Source organism: Oncorhynchus clarkii, chromosome 13 (assembly GCF_045791955.1).
Source record: "Oncorhynchus clarkii lewisi isolate Uvic-CL-2024 chromosome 13, UVic_Ocla_1.0, whole genome shotgun sequence".
Lineage (NCBI taxonomy): Eukaryota > Metazoa > Chordata > Actinopteri > Salmoniformes > Salmonidae > Oncorhynchus > Oncorhynchus clarkii.
In genome coordinates this window covers 20,801,080-20,825,851 of record NC_092159.1, presented here as the reverse complement: position 1 = coordinate 20,825,851, position 24,772 = coordinate 20,801,080, and the positions used below count along the sequence as shown (strand labels likewise).

The 24,772-nt window shown below is 45.6% G+C and overlaps 1 protein-coding gene across 5 annotated transcripts in view; it reads right to left on the bottom strand.

Annotated features, from left to right (window-relative positions):
• Positions 1–14,482, bottom strand: part of LOC139424558 (trinucleotide repeat-containing gene 6C protein-like) — a 65,475-nt gene extending 50,993 nt beyond the window's left edge. For 4 of the 5 annotated variants that reach the window (XM_071176527.1, XM_071176528.1, XM_071176525.1 and 1 more), the window contains exons 1-2: positions 13,719–14,482; positions 419–509 (exon numbers count right to left, since the gene is read on the bottom strand). In XM_071176527.1, the coding sequence (XP_071032628.1) occupies positions 419–472 (54 nt within the window). In that variant the 5' untranslated portion in view covers positions 473–509; positions 13,719–14,482. The remainder of the gene's footprint in view (positions 1–418; positions 510–13,718) is intronic. The other variant, XM_071176529.1, reaches the window with a different exon arrangement.
• Positions 14,483–24,772: the final 10,290 nt, after the last annotated feature.

Sequence of the window (24,772 nt, the reverse complement as noted above, 5' to 3'; positions counted from 1 at the left end):
TTTGTGCATTTCATTGTGTTTTTATATGCCTGTGTGTACAATTGTATGAATGTGCGTGAATGGCGTGTGTCTATGTGCAACAGCAACATCTCCTTGGTTACCAGAGCCAGGCTAGTGTTTCCAACAGAGCAGTAGCTACTGTGCCAACTCTAATCTGTCTTTAAATAGAGTCCATACACCTGGCAGTGAGCTGCCTACAGGGTTACGGGCTCTAGGATAATCCACGACGATAAACTAGCGAGGTACTCCCACACTCAGTCATATATGGACTATACTGAACACACCTACCTGGGGAACAGAGGTGAATGAAGGAGAGGGGGGAGGGAGAAGGTGTAGACTGATGGAGAAATTTTTCAGAAGGAGGTACTCGATTTGAGGAGACAGCGAGACAGAGACAGACTTAAAACACACAACTCACCTGTTTCTGAGCAGCTTCCTTCTTGGTCTTGTCTTGCTTTTTATTTTCTTCCATCAAATGGTTCTCTTCTCGTGTTGTTAGCGTCTCTCAGCTGCAAACAGAAAGGGAGAGGTTTTCAGAACAGGGCAGAGAGGAGCAGCAGGCTTTACGTTCAGAAACCTAGCGCTACAATTTCCCATTCATCTGCTTAGAGGTCAATGTCAGAGCTAGCAAACGGTTTCCAGAGAAGACCTTCAGACGCCAAGCACATTCAGCATTTCAGAAGTAACACATTGAGTTGCTTCTTAAATGCAATTTCCTTCATGGCCAGAGAAAGATTGGGGGTGGGGAACAGAGAGACATCCAGAAACTGACAGAGGGAGAAATGGGAGGAAGAGATGGGGGGGGGGGGGGGAAAGGAAAGAATGAGAAAAGAACAAACTCAAAGCCTTTCCCACCGTCTGTCTCCAGTGGTCTGCCAGGCAGCCAAAGGAGAGATCAGATAGCTGGAGAGCCAGCGAGAGAAAGTGGTTTATTTAAGCCTTAATTTGTTTTGGCTGAAGTTTGGTGACGGTTCCTGGAAACTATTAAAGGTATGAAGAGAGGACTGGGGGAGCCTGTGTGTGTGTGTGTGTGTACGTACGTGTGTTTGTGTGTCTAAAGCCTGCTAATGCAGGTTAGCCATTCCAATCTGGTCAGTGTTGCCAGCTAAGTGCCACTCACAGTGGACATTCTGGTTATTATCTGGTCAATGGGGAAACTCAAGTGTGGGCAATACAGCTTCCAACTGCCTGGCTGTTCCTCTCACTGCAAATCCAGCAAGCTATCGTGGGACTCTGGGATCTCACTGTACTCTTCAACTCCCTCCACACACACAATCGGCCATTGTGCTCTGTCCTCAGCAATACGAAGGGCATAAACATTTTTTGTTTTAATCAGTGCCTGAGTGACTGACACACACAGGAGCTGACCGGAGTTCCTCCAGCCTCAGACAAAGTGTCTGCAGACAGTGTCCATAGGGGTCTGCATATGAATACATTGATGAATTATCATAATAATGAACGGAGAGTAATGACAGGCCCGTCTCCCGGTGTGTTGCCTGTTGGTAGGGGAATGGAACTGTCAATCAAAGCGATAGGCAGAGGCAGGCTAAGAGTGAGTAATGGTGGGGAGGAATGTCCTCAGGGACAGCCATGTTCTGACACAGAGAGAGTGAGGGGCCTGTTGCCTCAAGTTAAGGGCAACCAGTGAACAAACACCATTGTAAATACAACTTGTTTATTTATTTTCCCTTTTGTACATCATTACAACACTGTATATAGACATATAGCATCTGAAATGTCTATTCTTTTGGAACTGTAATGTGTAATGTTTACAGTAATGTTTACTGTAAATATGTTATTGTTTATTTCACTTTTGTTTATTATCTATTTCACTTGCTTTGGCAATGTACACATGTTTCCCCATGCCAATAAAGCCCCTTAAATGAAATGGAGAGAGTGCAAGAGAGGGAGACAGACAAGAGATTGCGAGAGAAAGAAATTGGCAGGCATGGCCATTAACAACTGTCAATCTACAGTACAGCTAGTGCACTGCTTAACAGTAGGGAATACTGAAAGAGGACGAATACAGCTGTAATGACTGGGGGAGGACAGTACAACTCACTATCAAACACCTATTCATTTTAGGGGGAACTGTGTGTGTGGTGCACTAGTATCTAATCAGGCAGAAAGGCTGGTTGGTTCTCTGCCTGGTAATAAGTAGAAGCTCAATAGTGTCTCCTCTCTCAGATCTGCCTATTAACCAGACCAGCGCTCCTGCAGGGTGCTAACAATCCAACAACCCCATAGGCTACCACTCCCCCTTCACCCGCCCCCTACTACCCCCTCGACCAATCACAACGCCCTAGTCAGTCTAACTGGCATCTCACCCCACCATCCCCCCTGCTCTGATATTCCTTGGCACCAGTCCAAAAAGTAGGAGGGGGGGGGGGGTAGGCTAGCTGGCACTGTTCTGAATGTTGAAATCACCCTCAGAATAGAAAGGGGTGGAAGGAGGGGGAAGGGGACATTGGATCGGGACATAAAAATATCCGGCGGAACCCTTTGTGTGCTGGAATTTTCAGAAAGAGAGCCTCCGACTCAGTCCATCTACTGCTTCGTGACTACTAGCCTACCGCCGACCTAGCTATTGTTAACATGGGATCTCCCATACAGTCCATCTACTGCTTCGTGACTACTAGCCTACCGCCGACCTAGCTATTGTTAACATGGGATCTCCCATACAGTCCATCTACTGCTTCGTGACTACTAGCCTACCGCCGACCTAGCTATTGTTAACATGGGATCTCCCATACAGCCCATCTACTGCTTCGTGACTACTAGCCTACCGCCGACCTAGCTATTGTTAACATGGGATCTCCCATACAGCCCATCTACTGCTTCGTGACTACTAGCCTACCGCCGACCTAGCTATTGTTAACATGGGATCTCCCATACAGTCCATCTACTGCTTCGTGACTACTAGCCTACCGCCGACCTAGCTATTGTTAACATGGGATCTCCCATACAGTCCATCTACTGCTTCGTGACTACTAGCCTACCGCCGACCTAGCTATTGTTAACATGGGATCTCCCATACAGCCCATCTACTGCTTCGTGACTACTAGCCTACCGCCGACCTAGCTATTGTTAACATGGGATCTCCCATACAGCCCATCTACTGCTTCGTGACTACTAGCCTACCGCCGACCTAGCTATTGTTAACATGGGATCTCCCATACAGTCCATCTACTGCTTCGTGACTACTAGCCTACCGCCGACCTAGCTATTGTTAACATGAGATCTCCCATACAGTCCATCTACTGCTTCGTGACTACTAGCCTACCGCCGACCTAGCTATTGTTAACATGGGATCTCCCATACAGCCCATCTACTGCTTTGTGACTACTAGCCTACCGCCGACCTAGCTGTTGTTAACATGGGATCTCCCATACAGCCCATCTGGTGGGCCAGCTTATGACGGAGGAGACGGAAGCGGGGGAAGGGTTATGACAATAATAGTACACCACTCGTATTTACTTATTGACCTCACATCCCTAGAAAATACACGGTTAAGGAAACGGATAAAGGATGATGGTCGGTCTATTTTGGTAGCAGGCTAGTAGAGGTTGACCTAACACACCCCGCTGTACAGTACAACCACCTGGCTGGTCCTGTATCCAAGATCATAACAAGCCATTGTTCACTGCTGTGCCCCACTCATCCATAGGAGCAGCATTGGAAATCGAAACCTAATTTATTGATGTGCAGCCTATATTTTGGGTAATTACTACAGGACTCGTCTGTAAAAGAGACCGTGGTCTCAGCATGACTTCCTGTCAAAATAAAAGGTTAAATAAAAAACATTTAGCTTATGTAGGCTATTCCCAAAATATCATGTCACAGATATCCATTTCTGCACCGCAGCACAGACCAAATGAAAATCATTTATTGTTATTGTGCTGAATGTCCACTAATGTCCGCCATAGAAATAGATTCAATAGAACAGGCATCCCCATTCAAGTCAATGTTCTACTCGTCTGGTCTGAGCCAGAGATTTAACATGACAGCACAGTGCCAGTGCTCTGTCCCTAACAGAGTCTTAGTGTTGTAACTGTCTCACACTAAACCCAAAGTAGTTGACGTTCAATCTAAATCCTAGAAAGCACAGTACAATTTGAAGACTTAACTAGCAGCTGGGCCTAATCCGAGAAGAGCCAAAAAAGCAGCATAATTGTGCCGACTAAGACAGAGACAGCACTGTCTTCAGCTACGACGCTGAAGCAACTGCTCTGTCTGCCCCAGGAGTTCCTCCTCACAGGAGTTCCCTCCAGAGACAGGACAGAGTCACAAGGGGTGGTGGTGAGCATGGTGCCCTGCTTCTCACTTCTAATTACCCTCAAGGGAGCCAGGTGAGAGGAAGAAAACGAGAAAAGCAAAAGGGGATGAGAGAATGAAAAGTGAGAAAGAGAAATGTACAGTATAGATGATCAAATAGCATAGTTGTCCAATGACAGAACAAGATAGAGAGATAGCAATGCAGACAGTTCAGGGGAAATGACAAAGGCAGTGTGACTGTGCCCTTCTGTCCCCACTGAGCTGCTGACACAGTCACCCCCAGAGTCAGGCTGACACGTTGGGTTGGCTGGGGATCAAGTTACACCTGCCTGGCAGAGGCACCCCACACAGCGAGCGACAAGCTGACATACTCTGGTGAAGCAGCGCTCTCTGAACCTGCCTGGCACTCCAGTCTAGTAAGTCTATACAGTGTCATATGCCTGTGTTGGATACTGTGGAAGACCTATAGCCTAGATACATGTATATCGCCCTTCCCCATGTTTTCGGATTACACTCTTCACCTATACAGATGGATTTGTTGTGCCGCTTTATAGCACATGTCTAACAATTGTGTATGGATAAAAATAGTAGCCGAGTTGAGCATTCAAGGGCGTCGCATTGCAAAGGTCTCCTTCCATCTGTGTGCCGCATATAAACTCTGCATGACCAGAATCAAAGCAGACAGAAAGCATAACAGGGAGGAAAGACTTATATGGTCTGTGAGGATCCTGCTACACAAAAATAGCAGCGCTTGTTAAGAGGGATTAACTGGTGTGTGTGTGTGTGTGTGAGAGAGAGAGACGCACAGCGGCACAGGGAGTCTGAGACATGTTCACAGAGAGATGCGGGAGCTGCTGCTCACACCGGGGAGGAGGAGAGGAAAACCGGAGGATGAAAAGACAGGCAGAGCAACACCAATTAAGAACGACAGCCGTCGGGAGAGGGCGATAGGAGAAGAAGAGAGCAGAGAGGGAGAGGGAGATAGGAGAAGAAGAGAGCAGACAGGGAGAGGGAGATGGGAGAAGAAGAGAGCAGACAGGGAGAGGGAGATGGGAGAAGAAGAGAGCAGACAGGGAGAGGGAGATGGGAGAAGAAGAGAGCAGACAGGGAGAGAGGAGAGCATCTGTGAAGGGAGAGCAAAAGCTCACTGTGGAGCAGAGGAAAAACACAGCAAGATAGAGGAAGGCGAGAAAGAGAGATATGGAGAAAAGAGAAGCTTAATTATATCCACGCACCTTGGGTGAGCAAGCAAGGAGGAGAAGAGGCGGCGAGAGAGTGCGTGTGAGAGAGTGCGTGCGAGAGAGTGCGTGCGAGAGAGTGCGTGCGAGAGAGAGCGTGCGAGAGAGCGCGAGAGAGAGCGCGAGAGAGAGCGCGAGAGAGAGCGCAAGAGAGAGCGCGAGAGAGCGAGAGAGAGCGAGAGAGAGCGAGAGCGAGCGAGAGAGCGAGAGAGAGAGCGAGAGAGCGAGAGAGCGAGAGAGAGAGAGCGAGAGAGAGAGAGAGAGCGAGAGAGAGAGCGAGAGAGAGCGAGAGAGAGAGAGCGAGAGAGAGAGAGCGCCCGGCTCAGGCTGTAGGGCAGTGTGCAGAGCAGAACTAGACGCCCCTGACACAGAGACAAGGTTGCCACGATGCCGCAAGGCAAACAGTGCTGCGGCGTGCTCCGGAGCCCTTCCGGCTAACACTGCCACTGCACGAACGAACAACGGAGCAAAGCCATGGAGGATGAGGAAGGGAAGAGGGGGGGGGTGAAGCCATTTCCTTTTGCTTTCCTGCAGCCAGGCATTAGGAAAGCCACAGCTCTCCTGAGCCCTTTCACATGGCCATTATCCAGGGCGGCTACCGACAACCTGGCTGGAGAGTAGTAAATAAACAGCCACCATTAAAGACTGAGGAGACTAGAGTAGTCTTAGGCTGTGTCCAAACTGGCACCCCATTCCCTATATAGTGCACTGCTTTTGGCAAGAGCCCCTACTCCCTATAAAGTGCACAGCTTTTGACCAGCTCTGGCACGAGCCTTCGTTTAGTCCGGCTTACACTTCTAAATGAATGATATGTACCCATTGATTCTTGAGAAATATACTTAGAAATGCCTCATGCCCGTAGTTTAACTGTCGTACCACATCAGAACCAAAAGTAAGCTTGTTTTAATTCAATGTTTGTAAACAAAGTAAATGTAAACACTATTTAGCCTCAAAACATGCCTAAAAAAGGTACATTTTGAAGTCATGGGTGGTCAGTCCTTGCATCCATCGCTCTGTCTATGAATTTGAGAGTGGTTACATTTCTCCAGCCCCATCCCTCAGATTTTTACAGAAACAGGGGTGGGGAGTTGGCTTTGTTATTGTTTCAACGGCTCATTGCGGCTTTAATGCTGATGGACGGGAAAACAGGCCTGTAAATTCCCCAACGGAAGTAATAAAAACAGTGTGTCAATCTCAGTTTTGGAGCATTCTGCTCATTCCAGGCACCAGTGCCCTGCTGCTTTAAAGCCAGGTGGAGATCAGCATGTGGAAATATGCTGCCTGCCCTTATGAGTGGGAACAAACAGCCATCTCAACTATGCTGCTGGGCTGACTCAATGAATGGAAAAGAGGGGGGTGGTTTTCATACTCTTGGTTGATGGCTGCCGGCGAGAGCCCAACGGAAAGCTAAGAATAAAATTCCTTTGAAGTTTTCTTTTAGAAATGATTAGACGTCAATGTCTTCGCTAGCTGCTTCCTCGCCAAGTCAACAGGGAACTTATGTTCTGGCAGTTCATTAGGTAAAGAACTCCAACTTTAAGTTGATAAAAAGCTTCTGTTGTGCCAAAGGCATATAGACTAGACTATCGGGGATACTGCAGTGTATAGAGAAGGCATGGGGAGTCCGTCAGTTTCTAGACTTTTATTATTTTATTTATTTAACTAGACAAGTCCGTGAAGAATAAATTCTTATTTACGATGACGGCCTACTCGGGCCAGGCCCTCCCCTAACCCGCACGACGCTGGGCCAATTATATGCCACCCTATGGGACTCTCGATCACGGCCGGTTGGGATACAGCCTGGGATCGAACCAGGATCTGTAGTGACGCCTTAGACCACTGCGCCACTCGGGAGCCTAAAGGACAAGGCTGTCAATGGCTGTGTTAAGACAGGCAGGCCAATTCTAATATTTTTCCCCACTAATTGGTCTTTTCACATCAGATCTTTTTCGAAGCTGATCCGATTGGTCAGAAGGAGAGAAAAAATATCAGAATTGGGCTGCCTGTCTAAAAGCAGCCAGAGAAATGTGGATTGTGGACCGTGACGCCGACAATAAGGAAAAGTACCCTAGTACTTTTTTCTTAGGCTGAGAAGAGTTACATGACCATAACGGTAATTGAGAAAAGCTCTTAGTAGAGCACTGTACTCTGATAACCTGTACTTCAGCTGGGTTGACAAGCCACATAGGCCACTGGAGAGGTGAGAGAAAAGTGGGTCTATTTGTGAGACAGTCATTCTACTGCAACTCAAGATAGAGTGGAACATTGTCTGGTTGACAACAGTGCTGGAGCAACCTTAACCTTAACAACTTCAGCTTTTGTTAATGATATGTTGTTTTTATTACTTCATCAAGATAACTATACAGATCAAGATGTTTATCAGGACTAAGACGAATGTAAACTAAAGCTGCAAAGCGAAGACTAGTATCTACTAACTAGGCATTGGACTGCCTTGTTCCAGTACTACTATAGTCTAATAAAACTGTCAAAGCCTTGAGGACTCAGCGAAATTAAACCGACAGAAGAAAAAGGCAAACAGTTGGTCTCCTGAATGGAGCCAGTTGACTACATTCCCTCAAGGTTGCTCTGACATTGACTGTCTGCCTTTCATTGCTGCCAACCACAGCAGAGAGAGACAGGATCTGTCGAAATAAAAAAAAGCAGAAAGCACAACAGTCTGAGAAAGAGGAAAAATAACATAGCTCAGATCTGATGTGTTTGAAAGATGCTGCGAGGAGACGGACGGACGGACGGACGGACGGACGGACGTCTGTTAACTTACTAATGCCTTCACGGCTGACAAGATGGATGGGAATTTAGCTAATGTGCAATAGGACAAAGAGGCCATCTTATCAAGGTACTGAAGTTACCCCATAAGTAGCTTATTGCAAAAGCTGTTTGTCATTTAGTGCCGTGTTCTACTCATGGAAATCTATGAAGTATTGGAAGAGGCTGAGAAAAACAGCTGAGGTGCATGTAGGCTAAAAACAAACATGGACTCCAACTGGAAATGCAAGCCAATGTTGAAATATTTTGCCATTCAAAAGTGAAGTGAACAAACAAGACTTAATTGCCATGTGCGCTAAAGCACTCAACACTATGCAGTCTAACTATGCCAAGTATGAATGCCATTCATGTCACTGGGCTGATTCAGACAAGCATCAATGAAGATGCAGGTGGGGATTTGACAGGTATGTTCAAAATAAACAAAGTCTCAACCTAACCTGGAAAAGCCTTAGCACACACAAGACTTATCCCACAGCATGTAGCCTAATATAACTTAAGTTATCCACATACAGTGCCTTGCGAAAGTATTCGGCCCCCTTGAACTTTGCGACCTTTTGCCACATTTCAGGCTTCAAACATAAAGATATAAAACTGTATTTTTTGGTGAAGAATCAACAACAAGTGGGACACAATCATGAAGTGGAACGAAATTTATTGGATATTTCAAACTTTTTTAACAAATCAAAAACTGAAAAATTGGGCGTGCAAAATTATTCAGCCCCCTTAAGTTAATACTTTGTAGCGCCACCTTTTGCTGTGATTACAGCTGTAAGTCGCTTGGGGTATGTCTCTATCAGTTTTGCACATCGAGAGACTGAAATTTTTTCCCATTCCTCCTTGCAAAACAGCTCGAGCTCAGTGAGGTTGGATGGAGAGCATTTGTGAACAGCAGTTTTCAGTTCTTTCCACAGATTCTCGATTGGATTCAGGTCTGGACTTTGACTTGGCCATTCTAACACCTGGATATGTTTATTTTTGAACCATTCCATTTGTAGATTTTGCTTTATGTTTTGGATCATTGTCTTGTTGGAAGACAAATCTCCGTCCCAGTCTCAGGTCTTTTGCAGACTCCATCAGGTTTTCTTCCAGAATGGTCCTGTATTTGGCTCCATCCATCTTCCCATCAATTTTAACCATCTTCCCTGTCCCTGCTGAAGAAAAGCAGGCCCAAACCATGATGCTGCCACCACCATGTTTGACAGTGGGGATGGTGTGTTCAGGGTGATGAGCTGTGTTGCTTTTACGCCAAACATAACGTTTTGCATTGTTGCCAAAAAGTTCAATTTTGGTTTCATCTGACCAGAGCACCTTCTTCCACATGTTTGGTGTGTCTCCCAGGTGGCTTGTGGCAAACTTTAAACAACACTTTTTATGGATATCTTTAAGAAATGGCTTTCTTTTTGCCACTCTTCCATAAAGGCCAGATTTGTGCAATATACGACTGATTGTTGTCCTATGGACAGAGTCTCCCACCTCAGCTGTAGATCTCTGCAGTTCATCCAGAGTGATCATGGGCCTCTTGGCTGCATCTCTGATCAGTCTTCTCCTTGTATGAGTTGAAAGTTTAGAGGGACGGCCAGGTCTTGGTAGATTTGCAGTGGTCTGATACTCCTTCCATTTCAATATTATCGCTTGCACAGTGCTCCTTGGGATGTTTAAAGCTTGGGAAATATTTTTGTATCCAAATCCGGCTTTAAACTTCTTCACAACAGTATCTCGGACCTGCCTGGTGTGTTCCTTGTTCTTCATGATGCTCTCTGCGCTTTTAACGGACCTCTGAGACTATAACAGTGCAGGTGCATTTATACGGAGACTTGATTACACACAGGTGGATTGTATTTATCATCATTAGTCATTTAGGTCAACATTGGATCATTCAGAGATCCTCACTGAACTTCTGGAGAGAGTTTGCTGCACTGAAAGTAAAGGGGCTGAATAATTTTGCACGCCCAATTTTTCAGTTTTTGATTTGTTAAAAGTTTGAAATATCCAATAAATGTCGTTCCACTTCATGATTGTGTCCCACTTGTTGTTGATTCTTCACAAAAAAATACAGTTTTATATCTTTATGTTTGAAGCCTGAAATGTGGCAAAAGGTCGCAAAGTTCAAGGGGGCCGAATACTTTCGCAAGGCACTGTAACTGCAAACAAACATGGGCTATCCCAAATGTAAGTTGTCATTACATTGTCTAATAGTCTGACAGAAACAGTACGCTCAGTCCAGCTTCTCTCTGCCCTCTACATGTGATGATGCCCCTCTGCCTCACGTCTCTCCAATTAGCCAACATAACAGGGAGGGGGAGAGGGAGGCCCCCACCAGCCCCAGCCTCGAAACCGACTGGACATTCCCCTAGATCGCTGCCAGACACAGTTCCTGCCTGGGCTCCCCCCATTCTTGTGCCCCTGCCAGGCCCTCCCCTCTCACATGGACCAGACGAGCGCAGGCAGGCTGCACCATGGTTAGTTAGTAAGTTACAGCCTTCTACATTAGGGGTCCTGGCCGATCGACCTCACCCACCCCATCCACATAAGCAACGGTTATGGCAATGGGGTCCTTGAGGGAAGGGTTTCCATTTCCCACTTTCAACCTCTCCTGGCCTCACACACAAGAGGCCGACTCCCCTTGAAGTAATGACATATTGATTGTGTTTACTTTCGAGGAAGACTGCCTTTGTAGGAACTTACAAGTGTTGGCAGGAAAGGAACTAAACTAGCCACCAGCGTCCACCCCATTGAAAGATCTTCAATTCATTCCAATTTTGATTACATTACACCAGTCAGACAACAGCTGTTTGGCTCAAGCTTTACCCCGGGACTTATAAAGAACACCTGTGTGCTATAGGATAATGGGTTTGGCAGAAGCCTTCTTTGAGTTAAGTTGATTTCACTGTTGACGCCCCTCTACCGCCAGCCCCTGACCAGCCTCAGCCATGACGACCCCTTGGCACAAAGAGAGCGCATGTTATCCATCAGGCCTGTGTGTTTTTTTTTTTTTTTAAAGGCTCGTAATCGCCAGGCGTAGTATTGCAGCGGTGCGCGGAAGCCTGGGCCAGACTGAGATCAGTGTGGGATCTGGATGGATAGACTGAGGCAAATGGCACCCCGTGGGTTTGCCTACTCTGCTCATGACGTTTTGTCTGCAAGGCTGTTGAGGACATCGACGGAGAATCCAAAGCGGCTTGTGTTTTTACATCCGCCTCAGGCAGCCTTCACTCTAATTTCAAACAAATGATCCTTCTGAACAGGAGATAAGGGTTTTGGTGTAGTGTTGCTAGGCAGCCATCCCTCGGCTCCTTTACAAGACTCTAATCAAAACAAACGTGTCGTAATCAGTCTGGTAATGAAACAGCTCCCTCTCCAGTTCCATGCACATTTCATTCCCTAAGCACAGCTCTACACTGTGTTATAACATCTACCAGAATAGTCAAGTCAAATAGTTTAATAAAATAATGCTTTTTTCCTGGAAAAAAAATAACATTGTGTAACTGAAGGTCGAAATAACACCTGTAGGTTACAGGAACGTCATAAGTAGCCAACATCCTCATTATGTTAAGACAACATGCCCAGTCAGTCCCTAGACTGCCCCTTCCTTCCCCATTGCCCTATCACCTGCTGTTGTCTGGAGAGGGTAATGGTGTCCACATGATTCCAATCACAAACAGTTTGTGCATACATGACAATTGAGACTTTTTTTCTCGTTTTGGTCTTCTGCAAGGGTTTTTCCCGGCTGTTCGCAGAGCTGAAGTCTACGCCCCTTCGACCGGTCAACAGTAGGGATTCTTCAATTAAGTGTTTGTTGTCCATAAACGATGTGTGGTGCAGTATTTTCTCAAAAACACACTTGAGAAATACTGCACCAAACATCTTAGATAGATGTCAAATTGCGTGACTAAGATCTCCTTGGCAAAAACATCAACATTTGTTGAGTTATCCTAGATTCATTCAGACTATTTTGAGGAATGTATACTGTTACGGTGTCTCCATAGGGACAAAGTACCATTTCAGACTTTTTAAAATGTTCAAGTGAAGGTCATTTAAGAGAGTATGCGAGCACACTCGTTCGGCCAGCTGAACCAAAGCATGCAGAAACCTTAAGCCACCAAACAGTATGGCAACCGACATAAACCCCCCCCCCCACACACAGACCCTTTTCACTTCCAATGAGTGCTTACAGACCCCTAAAACGCCTTGACAATTTTCCCATCCCCTCCCCCATGAATGCCCAGGGGGGTTGAACAGGGGTGGTGAGGTAGAGAAAGGTTGCTGGGGTGTAGGGTTCGGTTTGGGGGGCTGTCAGTTGGGCTAGGGCGTTGCAGGGAGGAATCTTCACAAACTGATTAAGAACTGCAGCGCGTTAACCAATTGGCAGCCAGAGCCTTCAGATTGACATGAAATGGTCACACTCCTCCCGGTAAGCACGTTAAGCATTCTATATACCCACCATGTCCCCCACTCCCCGGTCGCTATGCATTTCATTATTGCCCCACTGGTGCGTGAAGACTGAGATAAGATGGGTGGTGGAGGCTATAGGATCTACTCCAGCACCTTGGGATGGGAGGATGCATAGGGATAGTAGGGGGAAAGCGATCAATCACAACTCATATCTTCCTCTACTGTATGAAAAGGGGGTAGTGATGTTTAACAAATAAACAAACACTGCACAGTGCAGTCCACATTATTGTAGCAATTTGATGGAATGGAATCAACAGAGGAATAATGAACGTCTCAAATATGACGGTGTGTGGGGGTATGCCTTTTGCCTATATTCCAGGATGAATATGACACAGTCAACTGACTTATTTGACATGGAAAGTATTCCCAAAATCTGCGCTTTTCCTACAATTGTATTCGCTCGAATGAGGACAGCCAGTCCATTCCAGTGCCATTTCAACCCGCGCTAAACTGACCGTTAATTAGATGATATAACCTGCCTCTGGTGCTCCTGATTTGCGATTCTGAAAACAAAACTCTCGTGCATTTCCATCCAAACCAATGGATAAATCATGGTGTGTTTTAGAGAAGGCAACCCCTGTCAATAACAGCTAACGTTACTAACGAGTTCTCATCAAATTCTTTATAACCGTGCAACTAAGCCGATCAGCAATGCACCCTACCCTTGTAGTTATATTTAAAGCTTCAGCTTGTTGGCGTCAAGTCTTACCAGCCTAGCTACTATCATTGATATTGGCTCGTTGACTGTAAAGCAAAATAATATAGCTGACGTTACCCTTTCCCATAACGTATTGCTACAAGTCATCAGCTAATATAAGTTAGTAAATAAAAGCAACGTAACTATGAAAACTGGAAGAGAACACTAACGGTAGTGTTAGTCCTCGAGTCACATAATAATAGAACACAATATATGTGGCGGCTTGTCAAACAAGCTGTGGTTTTGGATATCAATAATGTATTCATTACCTTGCGTAATCACACGTTGAGCTTTGGCAGCTTTCAATACAAAGTCGGTGCATGGCAGAAGATGATGCAGAAAAGCATTCTGCTGTGCGTTTACCCGAAATAAAATACCCGTAAATGACAAATCAGGAATTCAGTCTTCGCAGTTATCCAGCTAGCTAGCATTAGCCACCGTCAGCTCTCCTGCTGCATGGGGATAACTGACTGACTGGATAACAGCTAGAGCAGCTTCATAACAAAAAATACCGAGATCGATACTTGACAAACACACAGCAAGAACTTTGTATTTTAGCGCAACGATGTACTAAAATGACAATTTTCGCAACACAAAACAATGCTAAACGTCAAAAGTATCACGTTATAGAAAAAAAAAATCGAAAAAAGCAGCTAAACGAAAAAGCAACAGAAACAATTCGACTCAAAAAGTAGCGGAGTTAATGTTAGCTAGTTGGCATTAGTCATCGACTGTTGTAAGGAGTCATTTGCAAATGAAAGAAAACAGGCAGATTTCAGTAAATTGTCGACGAAAATTGCTAGCTAGCTAGCCAACTTGGGTTAAAGTGCAAAATGAAATAAGTTGTGTTTAGGCCGCTAGCTGAGGAGCTAGCAGGTTAGCAACAACATCTGTCCGACGACCTTGCTACTACGAATGCAAATTGAAAAACGAATCCAAGAAAATACATTCGCGAAAAATCCAAATGTAGGAGTGGACAGTCATAATGCGTTCAGTGAGCTCTCGTTGACAGCGTTCTTGCAGCCATTTTGTTCAAACTAGGACCGCTCGCTCTTCTCCTCTGAGCAGAAATAATGTAGGAAGTGGCCCCCATGCCCAAGCAGCCAATCCACGTGATCTCCCACTAACAACACAGCATGATCCCGCCCCGTCGTACCCTTGACAATGGCAGTCTGATTTGCTCACTAGAATAAATGATGGACAGGGACAGACAGAGGATGATAAAATAGTGCATGTTTTATTTGCAGCCTACCTTGGACACTATTCAGTTGCATGTGTGTGGTAAATGTGGCAATGACTACCATATAGGTTATTTATGTTATTGGTGATTTACACAGCCTATGTTTATATTTACGGCAATGCAAAATAACAAATTTAGTTCTGTGAACAAAAGGCTAAATACTTTCAATAATGTATCAAAATAGTATGTGATTCGTTTGCAAATTAGAAGTTTATGCTAGAAGAATAAATAATTTTACAAGGGCCCTTGATTCTATCACATTACCTTCCTCAAAATCTTGAAGTCACATGAAGTCCACCAAGAAGGAGCATATTTCAATTCCAGACTATTTGACAATTGATTGATGAAGGACGACTATTCCCCTTGTTCTGCTTCTCAGATTCAAGAAAGGATTGCGGCCCCAACTCATTCTCAATGCCTCTTTTCTTATGGAAATGACCATGCATCGTGCAGTATGCACAGTGGGAATAGGTCAAAGTTGTGGTCAACAAAGGGGAGAATTGACCAGTGAGAACAGCCTAGACTAGACTGCACAGCCCCATAGATCACAGCAGAGACTGTCGATGAGAAAGCCAGAACCCAGACAAAGTTTATTCATATTCAAGGCAAGCTGCCCAAAGCTATTGCGAAAGCCAACTCTAGCTGAATGGGAAAAACAGCTGTTTAATCTTGGGGGTTAAGGGAGGTGAGCAGAGAAGGCTGCATTCCTTGGAGTTTTCATGTGATAACAAACTTGTAATACTGCCACACATACAGTGAGCTCCAAAAGTAAAACTATGAGGTTAAAGTGCAGACTGCTAACTTTCATTTGAGTGTATGTTTATCCATATTGGGTGAACAGTTTAGAAATTACAACCCCTTTTGTACATAGTCCCCCCCATTTTTGGGGACCAAAAGTATTTGGACAAATGCACTTATATGTGTATTAAAGTAGTAAAAAATTAAGTATTTAGTCCAATATTCATAGAGGGCAATGACTACATCAAACTTGTGACTACACATTTGTTGAATGCATTTGCTGTTTGTTTTGGTTAAGTTTCTGATTATCTTGTGCCCAGTAGAAATGAATTGTAAATAATGTATTGTCATTTTAGACTCAATTTTATTGTAAATAAGAATATACTATGTTTCTAAACACTTCTACTTTAATGTGGATGCTACCATGAATCCTGAATTAATTGTGAATAATGATGAGTGAGAAACTTACACGCACAAATATCCTACCCCCAAGACATGCTAACCTCTCACCATTACAATAACAGGGGAGGTTAGCATGTTGGAGGGGTATGTGCCACTGTCCTAATACTTTGAGGTCACTGTATATACTGTAGGTAGGTGTGAGGTTATTCACATTAAAATACTGCACTTTTGTAGAGTGCATTTTGCAAGCACCTGCCAGCATCAGAGCAAGCCTGCCATCCAGGCAGGATAATGCAGAACTAACATCCACATTTGCAGAACTCACCACAAAGTCATTAGTGCACTTTAAAAAGAGAGATGGAGATCTATGCCCCCACGTAGGACACCATCACATCTCCCACTTTAATAGTGAGTGGCAAGTAGCTGGACGTGAATGCAGAGAAGAACAAAAGGGTAAACAACTGACATCTATTCTGAGTTCAGATCCTAAATGGCACCCTTTTCCCTACATAGTGCACTACTTTTGACCAGAGCCAGTCAAAAGTAGTGCACTACATAGGGAATAGGGTGCCATTCGGGACAATCCTTAATCAGTGCTGCAATTCTTTTTTTTTGTAGGTGTCTCGGATGATTCTTTGAATTGGGCCAATTTCCCTAATTGCTTTCACATTTAAGCTAGCCGTCTGATGGAGGGGCGGCAATGAGAAAGGTCTGGTTGATATTCTGTTAAGAGGAAATCCAGACATGAGGTGAGGCGGATGGACTGCGGCGCTGGCAATCACTCACTTTCTCCTCTCTTCTGCTCTCCTGGGATACTCCTCTCCTCAGTCTTTCTTTCCCATTCTTTCTTTTCTTCATTTAAGCACCCTGTGATCATGTCTTTTGTTTTAATTCCAGTTCAATCACGAGTGCGTTCCACAGAAGGTTTTCATTTCTTGCCTGCCATGAGATCTTGCTAGCAGAGAGACACTCCCACACACAAGTTACTGTATATCTGCGCACACACACTATTGTGGCTACATGTATATTTGATGCATGTGCTTTGGCTACAGTGTAACATTTTAAAAATGTTATACTTTAAACATGCTTGCCATGAGGGGAAGTATCACTCCCTTCTGAAACATTTCTAGACAGTCAAAACTGAGACGGACACAATCAGGAACCAATTGTACAAAGCAAATCTCAATAGGTTTGGCGTTTCTTTAAGGAACAGACAGAGATATTCCATGTGTTATGATGAGGAAGAATACTAGCCTGGTCCCAGATCAGTTTGTGCTGTCTTGCCATCTCCTATGGTCATTGGAGAGCTAAACATTCAAGCCGACATGGGAGTACCAAGAGACAACAACCAAACTAGAGCCTGAGTGTCCCCAACTCTGTGGTTTTCACCCTACTGAATAGAGAGGTGACTATCAAAGTTCCGCGCACCAATAATACAAATCATAACATCATTCCATGCTGCTACAGGTATAAGATTCATTTAGCAATCCAAATCAAATAACATTTATTTATATAGCCCTTCGTACATCAGCTGATATCTCAAAGTGCTGTACAGAAACCTAGCCTAAAACCCCAAACAGCAAGCAATGCAGGTGTAGAAGCACGGTGGCTAGGAAAAACTCCCTAGAAAGGCCAAAACCTAGGAAGAAACCTAGAGAGGAACCTGGCTATGTGGGGTGGCCAGTCCTCCTTTGGCTGTGCCGGGTGGAGATTATAACAGAACATGGCCAAGATGTTCAAATGCTCATAAATGACCAGCATGGTCAAATAATAATAATCACAGGCAGAACAGTTGAAACTGGAGCAGCAGCACGGCCAGGTGGACTGGGGACAGCAAGGAGTCATCATGTCAGGTAGTCTTGAGGCATGGTCCTAGGACTCAGGTCCTCCAAGAGAGAGAAAGAAAGAGAGAAAGAGAGAATTAGAGAGGGCATACTTAAATTCACACAGGACACCGGATGGGACAGGAGAAGTACTCCAGATATAACAAACTGACCCTAGCCCCCCAACACAAACTACTGCAGCATAAATAATGGAGGCTGAGACAGGAGGGGTCAGGAGACACTGTGGCCCCATCTGAGGACACCCCCGGACAGGGCCAAACAGGAAGGATATAACCCCACCCACTTTGCCAAAGCACAGCCCCCACACCACTAGAGGGATATCTTCAACCACCAACTTACCATCCTGAGACAAGGCCGAGTATAGCCCACAAAGATCTCCGCCACGGCACAACCCAAGGGGGGGCGCCAACCCAGACAGGAAGATCACATCAGTGACTCAACCCACTCAAGTGACGCACCCCTCCTAGGGAAGGTATGAAAGAGCCCTAGTAAGCCAGTGACTCAGCTCCTGTAATAGGGTTAGAGGCAGAGAATCCCAGTGGAAAGAGGGGAACCGGCCAGGCAGAGACAGCAAGGGCGGTTCGTTGCTCCAGAGCCTTTCCGTTCACCTTCCCACTCCTGGGCCAGACTACACTCAATCATATGACCCACTGAAGAGATGAGTCTTCAGTAAAGACTTAAAGGTTGAGACCGAGTTTGCGTCTCTGACATGGGTAGGCAGACCGTTCCATAAAAATGGAGCTCTATAGGAGAAAGCCCTGCCTCCAGCTGTTTCCTTAGATATTCTAGGGACAATTAGGAGGCCTGCGTCTTGTGACCGTAGCGTACATGTAGGTATGTGCGGCAGGACCAAATCAGAGAGATAGGTAGGAGCAAGCCCATGTAATGCTTTGTAGAAACCGTGAAACTAGTCATTTACTGTAGTAGTGGTAGGGCTGTCATATAACCTATACTGTCATCTTCTCTGAGGGCCATACCATTGTAATGTGAGAAGAGGGACTTTAGAAAGCATATTGCCATACCCATCAGGTGGACAGAGCCTTTTTTATTATAGGCCTTGTAAAGATTACAGTGAATTACCCAGAGGACAAGGCCAATAAAATATGTGAAAGAGAGTGAGAGGAATAGAATCTGGAACATATAGATAGATAGATAGATAGAGAGATAGAGAGAGAGAGAGAGAGAGAGAGAGAGAGAGAGCCTGTTCACCTGTGCAGTGCATAGTGGACCTTGGCCACAGGGTGACTGATTAAATTTCTATACAGGGGACAACAACAAGCAGAGCTTCTACAGAATAGCCGGTTACAGCAGCAGGCCTAGGAGACTGTATCGACTGAGGGAGGGTTGTGTGTGTGTGTATTGTAGTGCTGGTGGTGTGTTGTATGGGCCGAGGGGAGAGTGGAGCAGTGCGGTGCAGTAGGACAGCGTTTCTGAGCTGTGGTAATTTCCCCAGAGAGTACTGGCCAGGGAGAGGGAGGAGAAGGAAGGAGGAGTGGAAGAGGAAAGGAGGGAGGAAGAGAGTGGGAGTGTGTTCAGAAATAATGAGGGATCATACAAACAGCATAGACGGGAGTAATGGAAAGAGTGGCGAAAGAGAGGAAAGGAAGGTGCATCCAACGCACAGCATCATTAAAAACTCTTTTCAAGCTTTATTTTTGGGACAACTGCTGTCAACACATTTAATAAGCCCATTTCTATTCTCCTTTCCAACGTGTCATTTTTTATCAATAAGCAGTTGAAGTGCCGTATTGTTTTCGTTGCTAATTCCATCTATTAATTACACTTCAGGTTTACTGATGACCTTGTATATTTTGTTGTTCGTGGTGCCCCTTAATATTAGCATACATTAATCCCAGCTTATCTTTCATCCCCAATGAATAGCTCTTTGCATATTGTGTGCGTACATGTGAGTGTGTGTACATGTGAGTGTGTGTATACCGTTCTGTTTGTGTGTGTGAGAGTGTGTGTGTGTACAGTGCTTGACTTGGGCAGGAGCTCACTGGAGCAGAGTACTGCTAGAGCTCTTGTTCCTGTTATAGAATATTATTGTGGAGCACCTGTACCTAAATATAAACTGTACCGGCACCCAAAATGAGTACTGGGACATATTTCAGTCATAGTCAAGCACTGTGTGTGTGTTTGTGTGCATACATTAACGTATGCATGGGTATTTTCCCCCGCCCTCTCCACAAATTAATTAAAGGGAATAAGACCTGTGTGGATTTTATGGTGTTTTGGGAACCGACTGGCTAATCAGATTTATTGCACACTTAAGCTTAATTAATTGCATTTATGGATTCAAATGAATAATGAAGTACTCACAAGCGTTGTATCTGTTTCATCAACCTGCAGAGAGGCAAACCACTGGAACGATGATAATGACCTGGGGATGGGACAGGAGAGCTGTCAATCAACTAAGGTTCAACTCAACAATATCTACTCTTACTGTGTAGAATGCCGTGTTCCTCTAACTACCAATGAAATTAGCCAAATGTAGCCTATTAGATGTATTTCAAATGGGATTGGATTAATTTGTTTTGTATGCAAACATGGCTTCTGGTTTAGAAATCTATGATTATAGGAATAGACAACTGATTCAACCACTAACAGATTAACAACAGAGGGGAAAAATAAGTGTGCGTGTCTGCACGCACGCTCTACGTCCTCATTGGACTCCCCAAAACGCTCCAAGCTTTCCATTAGAAAAGGTGGCACTTGTCCAATGAAAGCCAATGTGTATTACTGTGTATTACTACCTGGGCCTCCACAAACAGACAACATATCCTGACCTTCATATGATCTACCACCAGATCAATAACATCATCATTGCAGAGGACTGTCCACATATTAACCCAGCCAGGGCTCCTGCACGCACACACATCTTCCCCCAGCAGGGCCCCATCGTCATCGATCAGCCTGTATTGACTGACACAGAGCCACAGAACTGCCGTGTGTATTGTACACACACACACACACACACACACACACACACACACACACACACACACACACACACACACACACACATAGCTGTTGACTTTAATTTGCCAAAAGGCAGCCAAGTCATTCCCGCTCCCATGTAAATGTAGGTGGCATATCCAAAGGCTAGGGCTGATATTTAGGAGTCCATTAACAGAGGTCTGAGATGGGTTAATTCACTGTTTGCAGCACCAGGAACCCCAGGGCCTCAGGGCACAGAGAGAGAAGGGAGGGATGCAGAGAAGATGGAAAGGGAGAGGGGTTTGTGGTGAGCAATATCATCCCTTTCCCCTCTTTCTCTCTTTGCCTCTCTGCCCACCACCATGTCATTTTGATTAATGCTGCTTTCCTTTGCGGTCACAGGAATAGTGGGACGCTCCCCTCCCCTCCCCCACACACATGAACTGGAGGAGGGTAACGGCGGCATAATTCACTCCCCGGTGAAAGCTGTGCTCTCTCCGCGGCGGCTGTGGCTCTAATCTGAAATGTAATCAAAACTGTCCGTAATACAATTGTGTTTCAAGAGGCTAGAGAGAGAAGCCTAATGATACATTTTATATTTGAGATTCTTCAAAGTAGCCACCTTTTGCCTTGATGACTGCTTCGCACACTCTCAATTAACAGGTGTACCTTTGTGGAATTTCTTTCCTTCTTAATTCATTTGAGCCAATCAGTTGTGATGTGACAAGGTAGGGGTGGTATACAGAAGATAGCCCTATTTGGTACAAGACCAAGTCCACATTATGGCAAGAACAGCACAAATAAGCAAAGAGAAACGACAGTCCATCATTACTTTAAGACATGAAGGTCAGTCAATGCGGAAAATGTCAAGAACTGTGAATCCAGCGCTATGATGAGACTGGCTCTCATGAGGACCGCCACAGGAAAGGAAGACCCAGAGTTGCATAACCCCAGTATGTCGTGGACAGAGAGGAGGTTGTTGGGATGGTCGCAGGAATGTCATGGGTGGTGTCTCTCTGTGTCAATATGTGCCACCTCCGTGGAAAGTCTGGGCCAGGCCACCCACGTCCCTATCCTACAGCCCTGCAGATTGCTGAGGCTCTCTTCTCTCACGTCTTCCGGCACTACGGGATCCCGGAGGATCCTCAGTTCACCTCCCGTGTCTGGAAGGCCTTCATGGAACGACTGGGGATCACGGTTAGCCTCACCTCCGGGTCCCATCCCCAATCTAATGGGCAGGTGTGAAGGGTAAATCAGGAACTGGGTAGGTACCTTCGTAGTTACTGTCAGGACCAGCCCGGGGGAGTGGGTTGCGTTTCTGCCTTGGGAAGAATTGTGCATAAAAATCCCTCTGTCCCTCCTCCACTAACTTCACACCCTTTCAGTGTGTTCTACGCTATCAGTCGGCCCAGGCACCGGAGTCAGATAGAGGCTTCTGCGGTGGACGATTGGTTCTGGCGCCGAGGTGGTATGGAACACCGCGCACACCCGTCACACCAGCCTTCGCTTGGTCTCCCCCTCCTACCCAGCTCAGGAGTTTGGCGTCGCCGGCCTACTGCTGGCAAACGCCCTTCACTCATGAAGCCCGGACTTGTCTCGTCATCATTACACACACCTGGTTCCAATCCCCACTCTATCACTGTATATATATACTCCCTCTGTCATTTGTCGGTCATCGTAAATGTTACTTGTTTTCCTGAGAGGAATCTCTCCTACTATTTCCTGAGCACTTTATATTTTGCACTTTGGGTTCACCCTGTGCATTTTTGTTTATGAAGATATATTTTGAGCACAACAACGTTTGGGTTTTGTTTCAGATTTGGTCTATGGTGCTTAAATAAACTCAGTAGTTCTAAACCTGCGACTGCCTCCTGTCTACTCCTCTCTACACCAGTGACAAATAGACTCCCGAAGACACATACTGGCACACACAAATACAATCACACATACAGCCTGCTTACAACCACACAAGAATACAAGCACATCCTAAATGGACACCGACACATCAACATTCTGTTTGCTTCAAAGACACAACACGAGTCCTCCTCCTCCTTTCCCATACCCATTCCCAGATGACTACCAGAGTGATGTCACAATCTTATGAATAGAGTTGTGTTGGCTTGGCTCTGTCACCATGCTTCCTTTGGCCATGGCAGCTCTTAGCAACCAATACCCCCCCCCCCCCAGTCTCAGTCTGCTCCGGCTTGGCACAGACCTCTTAGGATGCGTCCCAAATGGCAACCCATTCCCTATATAGTCCTTCAAAGGTAGTGCACTATAAAGGGAATAGGGTGCAATTTGGGACGCAGCCATAGACCAGACTGGCGCACAGGCACAGAGAGTGTGCCAGCCTGATTAACGCCATCATTATCACAGCACATGTTAGTACAGCAGACGCCCTCTGCTCTCTCCGTCTGCTCTGAATTCAATACGGGTCCATCAGAGAAGCATGGAGTTCTATGGCCTACGGTCTATTTGAAAGCCCATTAGAGACAATGCTTCAGTAACAATAGCTGACAGAAAGAGGGCATATAGGTTATGTGAGTCAGTAGTGTGCGTGTGCGACCCTTGCATGCGTTTGATGTGTACGTGTGTTTTTTGTGTGTGTGAGGGGGTCAGTGGCCAGTGCAGTGAACCGCAGGCCTGTCCAACCAAGATGGCCACCTCCAACTGTGGTCAAAGGAGAAGCCTGTAATCTCAGCCTGGAAGCCAGTCCTGCTGTGCACCATCAATTTCTCTCACTTCTCTCTCCCCCTCCCCCTCTCGCCTTTCTTCTCTCCCTACTCCCTGCTCTCTTTTTCCAGTCGGCGCACACACACACACTCCGGATCGTCATGAATCTTTCATGGCATCACTCTGTATAATCCCTGAGGCGTGCTCCCCCGAGACCCACACACACACCCCGCCTCCATCACCTTATGCCAGGCGAGAAAGAGGGAGGGAGGGATGGCGAGAGGGAGAGAGGGAGGGAGAGAGAGAGATGGGGAAAAGGTGAGAGGGATATAAGGGCGGGAGAGCAAGAGTGACAGAAAGGGGAAGGGAAGATTGATGAGAGGGAAGAGAGAGAGAGAGTGAGAGAGAGAGATAGTCAAAGACAAATTGTAGGTTTGCAGAAGTACGGGCTTCACAGGGGTCTGAATCCACCACACCTTGGACCAAAGAAAACAACTGAGGAAGAGAGTGGGAGATAACAAAAGAAAAAGGTTTGTTCTTCTCTTTCGCGCTCAGGCATCAATGCAGTCAATTGGCTGGGGCATGGTCTGAGCGAAACACTGCTGAAGATATCGATCCCTATGATAATAAAAGGAGCTGTGTGTGTGTGGTGTGATTAAACACGTACTTAATATGTATTGTGTAATAAATGTGTAACTTACACGTGATAAATGCTACGTAACTAAATTCTTAATAAATGCTGAATATTTTTTAACCCTGTGATGTCACATAATTCACGTCATATAATACATGCATAGTATGCTTAAATGCTTAACAGTAGATTCATTCCAGTTCACTGGGTTTTTGAGAGAGAAAATATCTTGGGAACATAAGTCAACGTGGGAGCAGCAATGCACCCTGGGAGAGCTGAGGTCTAGTGTGTGCATGATGTACTCGTGGTAGGAGGAGGGATGGATTAGATGCTTTAATTATGAGGAAAAACACACGGGAGGCATCAAGGCATGGAGAATATCTCACCTCACAGCCCAGATGAGCTTATTACACCGCCGCTCCTGATTTACACTGACACTGATTAAGAAGGCTGTCCAGAAGTCAAAGTATGTGTGATAAAACGATAGAAAGAGGTCACTGAGGTTGCAAGGTCCCCATACATGCAGAGAAAAAGAAAGAGAGAGAGAAAGAAAGGGAAAAAGAGAGAAAGAAAGAGAGAAATAATGACATTACGCTGCTTTTACAAGGTCCTGATATACAGTATGTGCCATATACACTTAAGACACAAGGCACCACTCTCGCCCTAGAGGAGGGTACACTTCAAGGTCTTTGGCAAACAGGTTAGATAAAGGGTTACGTGTGTGTGTCGTAAATACCAGTGCATTTGGAGGGTCCAAAGTAGTGCACTATATAGGGAATAGGGTGCCTTTGGGATGCAACCCTAAGAGGTCAGTAATGTGTCCCTGCTGGACCTCTGCCCTTCTTTCCATTACGG